This window comes from Dendrobates tinctorius, unplaced genomic scaffold (assembly GCF_039654945.1).
Source record: "Dendrobates tinctorius isolate UK_male_01 unplaced genomic scaffold, ASM3965494v1 ptg000009l, whole genome shotgun sequence".
Lineage (NCBI taxonomy): Eukaryota > Metazoa > Chordata > Amphibia > Anura > Dendrobatidae > Dendrobates > Dendrobates tinctorius.
Genome location: NW_027361677.1, coordinates 5,493,009 through 5,505,470, shown reverse-complemented (window position 1 = coordinate 5,505,470; position 12,462 = coordinate 5,493,009). Strand labels below are relative to the sequence as shown.

Below are 12,462 nucleotides of genomic sequence, written 5' to 3'. Positions count from 1 at the left end.
CTCCAAACTCCACTATGGTGAAGACCAAAGAGCTGTCAAAGGACACCAGAAACAAAATTGTAGCCCTGCACCAGGCTGGGAAGACTGAATCTGCAATAGCCAACCAGCTTGGAGTGAAGAAATCAACTGTGGGAGCAATAATTAGAAAATGGAAGACATACAAGACCACTGATAATCTCCCTCGATCTGGTGCTCCACGCAAAATCCCACCCCGTGGGGTCAGAATGATCACAAGAACGGTGAGCAAAAATCCCAGAACCACGCGGGGGGACCTAGTGAATGAACTGCAGAGAGCTGGGACCAATGTAACAAGGCCTACAATAAGTAACACACTACGCCACCATGGACTCAGATCCTGCAGTGCCAGACGTGTCCCACTGCTTAAGCCTGTGCATGTCCGGGCCCGTCTGAAGTTTGCTAGAGAGCATTTGGATGATCCAGAGGAGTTTTGGGAGAATGTCTGATGAAACCAAACTGGAACTGTTTGGTAGAAACACAACTTGTCGTGTTTGGAGGAAAAAGAATACTGAGTTGCATCCATCAAACACCATACCTACTGTAAAGCATGGTGGTGGAAACATCATGCTTTGGGGCTGTTTCTCTGCAAAGGGGCCAGGACGACTGATCCGGGTACATGAAAGAATGAATGGGGCCATGTATCGTGAGATTTTGAGTGCAAACCTCCTTCCATCAGCAAGGGCATTGAATATGAAACGTGGCTGGGTCTTTCAACATGACAATGATCCAAAGCACACCGCCAGGGCAACGAAGGAGTGGCTTCGTAAGAAGCATTTCAAGGTCCTGGAGTGGCCTAGCCAGTCTCCAGATCTCAACCCTATAGAAAACCTTTGGAGGGAGTTGAAAGTCCGTGTTGCCAAGCGAAAGCCAAAAACATCACTGCTCTAGAGGAGATCTGCATGGAGGAATGGGCCAACATACCAACAACAGTGTGTGGCAACCTTGTGAAGACTTACAGAAAACGTTTGACCTCTGTCATTGCCAACAAAGGATATATCACAAAGTATTGAGATGAAATTTTGTTTCTGACCAAATACTTATTTTCCACCATAATATGCAAATAAAATGAAAAAAAAAAACAGACAATGTGATTTTCTGGATTTTTTTTTCTCAGTTTGTCTCCCATAGTTGAGGTCTACCTATGATGTAAATTACAGACGCCTCTCATCTTTTTAAGTGGTGGAACTTGCACTATTGCTGACTGACTAAATACTTTTTTGCCCCACTGTATATATACAGCAGGTTAAGATCTACCCTCCTTTTTCCAGATCATAAATTAAATTTTAAAAAGATAACATATTTTGAATCGGAGCATCCGCCCGAATAACCACTTCATACTATTTAGTAAGTATCAATCTGAAATGGTAGAGTCATTGATTTTTGGCTAGTTAACTCCCCCCCCCCACCCCCGAAAAAAAAGAGATAAAAAAAAGTCATATGGACCTCAAAATATGGTAGTAATAAAAATGCAGCTCATATCGACCCAAACAAAAAAGGGTTATAGACCTATGAAAGTGAGGTGCAAAAATCGACAATGAGGACTGCGACTAAGTTGCCCAAGGGCCTGAATAATAATAATAATGACAACAATAATAATAATAATAACAATAATAATAATCACGATAATAATAATAATGATAATAATAAAAAATAATAGTAAATATAGTACACAGTCCATAAAGATTTATAGTCACAAAAGTCCACCACTAGCAAATCACAAATCCTAGTGCTGGCAATATAGCAGACCTGCCTTATACATGGAGATAGGTCTGATCTCATAGTTATAAGCCTGATATATTAATGATGGGGTGCGCTCACCCCCACTCTGCGGTGACGGACTCCTGGCTTCTCTGCATCAAGAGTAGCCAGTGAGTAGGTGTGAGGAGCGCTCTCTTCATGAATGCACTATACTCCTAACAATGCGCCGTATATTTGATTGCTCCTATTGGACAAACCACACGTTATTTTGGCTATTAGAAGAATGTACCTTTGCACAAATTTGCTGTCTTTGCAACGGGGCGACATAGCTTGCTGACCGATGTAGCCGCTCATTTAGGGTTAATAATACGGACACTGACTAAGGTGCCTCTGCTTCAGTATTCAGATCAGTAATCTATCGATAGAAAGCAGTGAAGTGGATCTGAAGGAGGATGACGCTGTGGAGATCATGATCAAAAACGTCAGCGCATCTTTCAAAGGAACTCTGAACTACGGATATGGGACCTGGTTGTAAGTGGACATGACAATTATAAAATATATTCCATAAATAAATATATACATAGAAATGATATAGAGAGAATGTTTAATATATAAAATATTAGATTATGGGGAGCAGAACCTGACACCATCACGGGTCAACTGCTACCTGGTGCAGTGGTCACGAAAAGTGCACAATGTATGGAGCCAAAATATCGCAGCTCTGTAGATTGCATAGTGGCCGTTCTCGGTACTGCAGCTCAGATCCCATTCGTCTCAATGGGAGCTGAGCTTGACCACCACATTTGTACGGCACGGTGGTGTTTCAGCTATGTATACTGTAGATTATACCTAACCTGTGAAATAGTGTTTAAAAGTGAACATATCTCTGTGGTCTAAGATATAATATAATATATTTTATTTGGCATTATTTTCAAAATATAAATGTTAGTAATGTTTCGTCTTATATTTAATTTTTAGTGTTCAGGTTGAACATTCTATTGACTTTGAAATCTTTTCCTCCATTGATTTACAAGTGAACACTAAACTCAGTAAGTAAATATCACTCTATGTAAATGTTTTTAGTCTAAATTAATCTTTTTGATATAGACTATTTATATACAGTGGGGAAAATAAATATTTGATACACTACCGATTTTGCAAGTTTTCCCACCTACACTTCACCTGTGAGAGACAGAATCTAAAAATAAAATCCAGAAAATCACATTGTATGATTTTTACATAATTAATTTGCATTTTGAAAAAAGTATTTCATCACCTACTAACAAGCAAGAGTTCTGGTTCTCACAGACCTGTTAGTTTTTCTTTAGGAAGCCTCCTACTCTGCACTCATTACTTGTATTAATTGCACCTGTTTGTACTCGTTACCTGTACAAAAGACACCTGTCCACACACTCAATCACACTCCAACCACTCCACCATGGCCAAGACCAAAGAGCTCTCAGAACACCAAGGACAAAATTGTAGACCTGCACAAGGCTGTTATGGACTACAAGACAATAGGCAAGCGGCTTGGTGGAGAAGGCAACAACTGTTGAAGCAATTATTAGAAAATGGGAGAACCACAAGATCACTGTCAATCTTCCTCAGTCTGGGGCTCCATTCAAGATCTCACAACGTGGGAATAAGGATGATTCTGAGAAAGGAAAGGAATCAGTTCAGATCTACACGGGAGGGTCTGGTCAATGACCTGAAGAGAGCTGGGACTACAGTTTCAAACATTACCATTAGTAACACACTACGTCGTCATGGATTAAAATTCTGCGGGACACTCAAAGTCCACCTGCTCCCTCAGCACATGTCCAGGCCCATTTGAAGTTCGACAGCGATCATCTGTATCATCAGTGTCGGACTGGGGTGCCAAGGGCCCACCAGTAAAATAGACTTTGGGGGCCCCCTTTTTACCTGCACACAAATATTACACTACCCTTGCTCACAAATTTACCTATAGCAGTATATAATAATAAACAGGCTAGTTTGGTTAATGAATGATGAGATGCTGCTTTTTTCTGTATAGAGTGAATTATGCCAAGTTCTGCCCACACAATGGGATTGGGGGCCCAGATCTGCACAGGGGCCCACCGGGGAATTCCCCTGTTACCCTATGGGCCAGTCCGAGCCTGGCGCCGGAGATCGTGGTACGCGTATACACTGAATGCATACCACGATCTCCGGCGCCATACTTACATACTTACCTGACCGGGAGGAGTGATGCCGTGGTGCTTCTCTTCTCGCTGGAGACCGGGCAGGAGTTCGGCATTGCAATCGCACATGTGCCTAGCGCTATTTGGCGCCATTTTACTGAAGACACATTTGCAGTGTGTCTTCAACGATATGGCGCCGGACAGCGCGGTATGGGCATGCGTGTACTCCAGCGCTGCACTACTCCCCCGGCCTGTGGCAGAACAGGACAGTTCTGGAGCACAGGGAAGAAAGGTGAGTATAAATATTTTTTTTGTATGTGTGCAGTTTAATAGGGGTGAGGGGGACCTTACATATCATGATAAGGGGGTGAGAGCATGCATACCAGGATAACGGATGAGGGGACCATGCAAGCCAGGATTGGGAGGTGAGGGGACCATGCATATCAGGATTGGGGGGTGAGGGGACCATGCATATCAGGATTGGGGGTTAGGGGACCATGCATACCAGGATTGGGGGATGAGGGGACCATGCATACCAGGATTGGGGGTGAGGGAACCATACATACGAGGATGAGGAATGGGGTGCCATGCATACCAGGTTTGGGGGGGTGAGGGGAACATACATACCAGAATAGGGATGAGGAGGCCATGCATACCATTATAGGGATGAGGGGGCCATGCATACCATTATAGGGATGAGGGGGTGCCATGCATACCAGGACAGGAGGGGGCAGCACATACCAGATTGGGAGACCATATACCAATAAAAATGCTCACCACCCAGGCATAGAACAGTTTCAATAGCTAGAAGGCTCTAACAGTTTAGGAGACCCACTGTTTAATAATGGCCCTTTAAGCAGCTTAATGCTGCCTGATGCCCCTGTAAAAATAGGCTCTGTGACTTTAAGAATCCCTCCTTCATAAATGAAACAAGATGGGTCTGCTTATGTGTCACACACCACATGGCCAGCTAGGGTTGGGAAATGTTACAGTGACATTTCCCAGTGAATGCATTTGTTTTGGTTGAAAGCAATGTTAAAGTTGAAAAAAGCTTCAAAAACGCTGCTTCTGAGCATAGCCCAAGTGGGGGAGGAACATTTTGGTACGGGGTTATTTATTTTGCATTATATACAAGTCATTAACCTGGAAAGGATGTACACTAACATATTTCCCAGCAAAATCCGTTTTGGTATGTTTTTTGGTGCATCGGTAAAAATGGCATGAAACGATGAAAACATTGTTTAAAGCTGTGAACTAGGAGTCAGGAATGCTTCCAGGGGCGATCCCCATGATGTCCCCGTGTCATTTGAGCAGTGTTTCCATCATTTTTTGAAGTTTTTAGACCTTAAAAGGACCCCCGGGGGAGATTGCGGTAAAAATGTTCTGGTCTCCCATAGACTTACATTGGGTTCGTTGATCTGTCCGAGTACCCGAGTATTACAATTTGCTCGACCCGAACAACGAGCATTTTAGTGCTCGCCAATCACTATTAAAAATAATTTTATCGTGGATCTTTTCTCAGAACTGGACCCCTTTTTTAATTAAAAGTTACAGTTCATTTTTGTGTGTTATACTGTACAGAAATGTGTCTCTTTATCTTCACCGTAAATCTCCCATTTAAGAAGGGCCCACAAATACTCATAATGGTTTAGTTCCGGTGAGGAAGGGGTTGTATCATTATTCTTTCATCTTTACTGGCAGCCGAGCAGTGGAGACATTGATGCTGCAATGGAGCATTGTCCTAGAATCATAGAATCATAGAATCGTAGAGTTGGAAGGGACCTCCTGGGCCATCTGGTCCAACCCCCTGCTCAAAGCAGGATTCGCTAAATCATCCCAGTCAGATGTCTGTCCAGCCTCTGTTTGAAGACTTCCATTGAAGGAGAACTCACCACTTCTCGTGGCAGCCTGTTCCACTCATTGATCACTCTAACTGTCAAAAAGTTTTTTCTAATATCTAATCTGTGTCTCCTCCCATTCAGTTTCATCCCATTGCTTCTAGTCTTTCCTTGTGCAAATGAGAATAAAGTTGATCCTTCTACAATGTGACAGCCCTTTAGATATTTGTAGACAGCTATTAAGTCTCCTCTCAGTCTTCTCTTTTGCAAACTAAACATTCCCAAATCCTGCAACCTTTCCTCATAAGACAGGGTTTGCAGACCGGTCACCATTCTGGTCGCTCTTTTCTGAACTTGCTCCAGTTTGTTGATGTCTTTTTTAAAATGTGGTGCCCAAAACTGGACACAATATTCCAGATGAGGTCTGACCAAAGAGGAGTAGAGGGAAATAATGACTTCACGTGATCTAGACTGTATGCTTCTGTTAATACATCCTAGAATTGCATTTGCCTAGAATTGCATTTGTCCTGCAGAACAATCATAATTTTCTTGAAATGTACAGATCTATTCCTGTAACACTGTATGAAGGAAGAGTCTCCTAAACACTGGTAATAGGTTTGGGACTTGATTTTAAGTTCATCTGCCACCTGAAAAGGTCCATCAAGCTCATCATTAATAATCCCAACCCATAGCTATTCCTCACCTTCACCTTGCTGGTGTCAAAATAGATGTTTGTACCAGTTACTTCTTCAACCATTGCCAACTGGTCCATCAAGAGTCGCTCTAATCTCATCAGTCCATAAAACCTTTAAAAAATCTGTCTTCAGATATTTCTTGGTTCAGTCTTGATGTTTCACCTTCTGTGTCTTGCTCGGTCAGGTTCAGCCTTCCTCACCTCGGCCATGTCTCTGAGCACTGAACACCTTGTTCTTCTGTGCCTTGCTCAGTGGTGGTCAGGTTCAGCCTTCCTCACCTCGGCCATGTCTCTGAGCACTGAACACCTTGTACTTCAGAGTCACAGACTTCATCATGTCGCTCTCTCCCCGTTATCTATGCCCAGGGCTCGTCTAGTGTGCCCCCCTGCTATTCTGTCTTTCTGTATCATCTGGCTGCCCTCACCGATAAGTTAAGTTTTGGGTGGGCCCGTCTGAGTGAGGGGCTTGGGGCGACTTCAACCTCTGCTTCTCCAGAAGTTATGCTACTGGGAGAGCAGTAAATGAGGATACTTGTAAAGTTTGAGTAGATTAAATTCTCTCATCTTTTTTTAGAACTTAAATATTTTACTGTATGCAGAAATCCTCATGAGAGATATTCAGCCCCTTCCACAATTACATTAGGTCATCGGGATATTAGTAAAAGTACCAAACAGCAGTTCTGTCAGAAGAATCGTTCTAGAACCAGCATTGATGTTCAATATATTTATTTTTGCATAAAAGTTGTTACTAATATGCAAAGATGAAATAAGAAAGTCTGTAGATACAGTAACTTTCTATAGAGAGGAGCAGATGTTGATGATTCCGCTCCTTGGGCCATTGGTTGCACTTGTGCTGTTTTTGCACATCCAGGTCTGGATCACACATGATGGAGAGGAGAAGAGCAGGAATGTGTAACGTGTGATCTGTGTAGATGGAGTTTTCCTGGATTCTTACAGCACCACAATCAACCATATGGCCTTCTGTCTGGTCATGGACAGGTAGATGAAGGAGCAGCCGCTTCTTCATTCTGTCCATGACCCGGTAGTGTCTGTATATGGCCGGGGTCACAATTGCCGCTGTCACTCAGGACCGGAGTTTGTTTCTATGCAGCTGAGCGCTAAGGTCCAAGTGCCGGTGGCAGTTCCGGGTATTGAGACGCGAGACTCGTGCTAGTTTCTAGCAAGGGTGACCCCGGCCTATGGCCAAGTATGAGAAGGAGCAGCCGCTGCCTTCTTTTTGGCCATATCCAGTGGAGAAGGAGCAGCCGCTGCCTTCTCTGTCCATATCCAGTAGTCTTGTCCTTACCACCACAGTGTAAATGAGTCAACCAAATGGCAAGTTTGGCTGAAAGAAGTCCTTCAATTTCAGCCTTTGTTTACTTGCCATTTCGATCCAGAGGAAGGCGAAAAATAACCCCGAGGACTTGTTGTTGGAATATCCTCAGGGGAAAAAAATTCCTTCCTGACCCCAAATATGGCGATCGGAATACATCCCTGGATGTTTGGTGCTCGAATCTACGTGGCTGTTAATGTGGTGGAAGCGCTGTAGTATTTGTCACAGTCCGGTAAATTAGAAAGTCCAGGTAATTGTCTCATCCGATTAATTAAAGCTTCATTCCTCGATGTTGCTGGAATGGGGCTGATTTATATCAGCCTATTACTCCTGTAAGAAAAGAAATATATTCAAAATAAAGAAATTGAAGCGACTCGACACCATCATAAAGTCTGGGCGGAGATCACAATATCGCAGGTTGCACATTTAAAAAAGGGTCCGTGGACCACAGGGGAGCCCAGTTTAATAGACACCAAACTGGGGAAACAATTGCAGGCCAAAAATGAAGGAAAGCGTCACTCGCCGTATAAAAATACTCCTTTATTAATGTCCTGTAGACTATATTGGCTGGACTCTGTGAACAGTCGCACCTGATACTTCTCTCTCTACTGATGATATGTCTTAAAGGATGTTATTAAGAAAGTGATTTTTAAAGGTGAGCGCTGCTTTTCTCCTTTTTAAGAAGAGAAATGTATATTTCTTAGAACTGGCTCCTCACATATATACTGTATACTGGGGGATATAATGATGAGGTGTATGGTGGGTATGTGTGCTACTGGGCAGAGGTAACACTATGGATGTCCCTATGTGCTATACTTACATTTTCGTAATGGAACGGTGGTTCGGCTCTGCCGGACTCCACGTCGCTCCAGTTTATGGAGTGGAAGAATGGGCGCTCTCGGATGAACGATGTTATGGCATACCGAGCAGATGGAGTTTTGCAGAGAAGCTGGAAGATGAGAGAGACCATTGATCGTTATATTATGTATTATTACTGATACGCTATTATTACACAATGTCTATGGACTGTCAGCATCATGTCCTCTATCCTTCCTTATAATCTACCATCATTCTTCCTCACCTAATCCTACTTACCCCTTCTAGGATGTCAAGCTCATCGATGGAGATGCAGGGTGGGAAATATAGGACGTTGTCCAAAGACTCATGGTAGTCGTCCATATCGCCACTGTTATAGAATGGAGACGTCCCCACAATCATCATGTACAGGATGACGCCAAATGAAAAGGAATCTGCCAGATGATTGTAGCCTTCTCTATCCAGTACCTGTAGGAACATAAGATAGGAGATGAGCTGAATATACCGGGGAGGGGATTTACACACTGAGCCTATGAGGACCGGTCTGTGATGAGATATGAGCTGGATACTCAGATTAGTACTCAATCCTACTATCGACATCAATCACTCAGGGATGTTCCTTACCTCAGGCGCGATGTAACCCTTCGTGCCAACAAGTTCTTCCAAGAGGTCATCCTTGCCCACATTCACGGCTGAAGTGCCAAAGTCACAGATTTTTATGTGTCCAGTGCCATCAATGAGGACGTTATGAGGTTTCAGGTCACTGCAGGGAAAAGGAGCAGACACTGATGGTAAGGATAATTCATGAAAAGAACTTTCTACAATAGATATGTAAGGTGACAACATAGATTTATGAAGATGAACTGATTACCGATGTATCACGCCGTGTTCATGGAGGAACTGGATTCCGCAAATCATTTCAGCTGCAAAGCGTCTGTGGAGAAGAAAGTAAAGGATGGATCAGTGGTTACACACACTTTAGGACCATAATGAACGGGCAGCAGATTATTATGATTCAGCCTAAGACATTTACCTTGTGGTCTCTATATCGAACTTCATCGATTCTAACATTTGGCTAAACAGATCTCCTCCGGCCATTGCCTCCATGGCTATTATATAATCTTGTGATGTTTCTACAAAGCCCCGCAGAGATGTTATGAAGCGGCAGTCGGCGCCAATACTTAGGACCTTTAACTCTGTAGAGAAAGTTTCTTCATCACAACAACTCTTTTCCATGATCTTAAGGGCTAGCAGTTCGTTGCTGACCGGATCTGATGCCAAGACGACCTGGAGAAAAATCACAGAAGATCAGAGCAAACTCTCATGTATTCTAGGGATCTGTGTAATGGATCACTGGTGTATCCCAATTATCATTACATATGAAGATCCTGTAATGAATATTTATATCATCCTGTGTATCTGGTGAAGAATACATTGGGAGCACGGAGTAGTATAAATTCTTACCTTTCCGTAACTTCCTCTTCCAATATCGGTGACTAAATTAAGGCTGTAAAGGTCAATAGGATTTTCAGTTTTAACCAGTTCTCTCACAGGTAAAATAGGGGATCTGGCATCACCAAGGTCTTCTGCTTTCACATCTGCTATGCCAGAGGGCATCATAACGTTTGCACCTGCTGAGATAATATAAGATTTGTTAATCTCTTTGAGAACAAATAATGAAAATACACTTTCCATTAAAGGGAATCTGTCACCCCTTTTTTTAGATATCATACAATGATATCATTCAATTGTGTGTCATATAAGGATTCTCTTAGTACTTTTGCTTCCGCCTGACCCCGCACCTTTCATGCATAAATACCTTTTTTATATCGGTTCAGATGTATGTAAACTGCCGCTGTCCGATCCGCTGGGCGGGGCTTATTCACCTGCCCCCTCCCTGTCTGGCTCTACACAAGAAGAAATGCGTAGAGCAAGACAGGGAGGGGGGGAGCAGTTGAATAAGCCCCGCCCAGCGGACCGGACAGCAGCAGTTTACATACATCTGAACCGATATAAAAAAGGTATTTATGCATGAAAGGTGCGGGGTTAGGGGGAAGCAAAAGTACTAAGAGAATCCTTATGTGACACACAATTGAATGATATCATTGTATGGTATCTCAAAAAAGGGGTGACAGATTCCCTTTAAATGCGGGCTCAGGCGCTGAGCATGCATTTTACCAGGCTAACACCAGCTGTATTACATAGCTGCCACCTGCCTATAACTGCAGTGACTGGAGAACACTCCGATTGCTTCAGTTTTACTATTTCATTGCTAAGAGTGGTACTTAAATTAAGTAAATGCCGATTTGTGCGCATCAGCACCCATTAGTCCCCTCAGGACACAACTGCAAGGGGTTTATCGGTTGTAATGTCTATATGGGCCCTATCTTTTCTTTTCATCCAAATGTTAAGACCAGCCTCGCTTAATTTCATATGAAAACGTAACTAAAGCTATATACAGAGACACAGTCCCTTTACAAGAGATCAGAAAATCTCAGGGTCAAATCTTCTAAAGAGACTAAAAAATGAAATAAATAAAAAAAAGTTTTTTTTTGTTTTTTTTTAAATTCTAAAATTTAATTTGAATTACTTATCCTTCCCAGTTAATAATAATAAAAAAATGAGCATAACTAGGATCACTCCATTAGTATAAGTCCACTATACAAAAATATAAAAATAATTATCCCAAACAGTAAATACTGAAATGAGAAAAAAAATGGAACTACCAAAATTGCATTTTTTTCAAAATCAGAATGTTACGATGTCTCAGAATATGGCGACACAAACCAATTGTCATTTTTTTTCTTATTAAATTTCTAATTTTCTTCCACCATTTTAGTAAAAAAAAAAAAACTTATGCATATTGGGCATTACCAGAATTGTATCTGACATGGGAAATTTTTTTGTTGTGAGGTCATTTTTATCACACAATTAACACAATAAAGAACAAACATGTCGGAATCCCTTCTTTTTACACAATTTTACCAAACTAATTTTTTTTCCATTTTTAAAAAAAAAAAGCAAAAAAAACATTGAATGACAAAATAAATGCGGTCGTTTGAAGCTACAGCTCGGCCCACTGAAAAAAAACAAGCTCACATACGGCTGTATTAGATGACAAATGAAGAAATAAAATTATGGCTTTTTCGAAAAAGGGAGGAAAAAAAACGAAAAACTACCCGGTCAAGAAGGGGTTAATAAATATAGCTCCAGATATCACATATTACAATTTTAAACAGAACTCTACACATCAGGAGGAAATGTCGAATAGTTGGTGTTTCATTTATCAAAACTGTCTAATTGCAAAAATGTCCCTGTTGCCCGTAGCAACGATTCACAGCACAGATTTCGGTTCTTAACATTCTATGGAACACTGAAATGTGACTGGCTGCTACGGGCAGCAAGGACAGTTCTTCCACAAGTCAGCATTGATAATTGAGGTCTGCACATAATTTTAGGAGTATAATCCCCCTCGCCCCCAGTCTTATCCTACTGAGCTGTTTCCATCTTACCTGTTTCATCTTCATCCATTGCTCTTTCTGGTAAAGAAACACTGATGGTTTTGGCTGATGACTGGGATCTCCATAGTGCACCATTCCCATTAATAATGGGTGTAGCATAGGTCAGCTGTCTCCTGCATTGGATAACCCAGTCTCTGCTGTTCCGAATTCTTTTCTTGGCTGCCGCTCTTTGCAGGTCCAGGATGTCTTTTCTTTCAGATCTGGATGAGACCTGTCTTGGAGTTTCTTGGAGAACCTCGGCCAGCTTTATATCTGCGCCGATGTTTCTCCGCTTATTTAGGATGGCTTCTTTATTCCTCATCCTTATTGCAGGGGCCAGATCTCCAATTTTTTTCAAGGAGATAAGTATGGCCCTCTGAAGCTCAGCGGAGGCTGCAGAATG

The 12,462-nt window shown here is 42.2% G+C and overlaps 1 protein-coding gene across 2 annotated transcripts in view; it reads left to right on the top strand.

The window, feature by feature from the left end:
• CETP (cholesteryl ester transfer protein) overlaps positions 1-12,462 on the top strand; it is a 62,836-nt gene that overhangs the window by 5,890 nt on the left and 44,484 nt on the right. For both annotated transcript variants that reach the window (XM_073582305.1, XM_073582302.1), the window contains exons 3-4: positions 2,116-2,247; positions 2,695-2,765. In XM_073582305.1, coding sequence (XP_073438406.1) covers positions 2,116-2,247; positions 2,695-2,765 — 203 coding nt within the window. The remainder of the gene's footprint in view (positions 1-2,115; positions 2,248-2,694; positions 2,766-12,462) is intronic.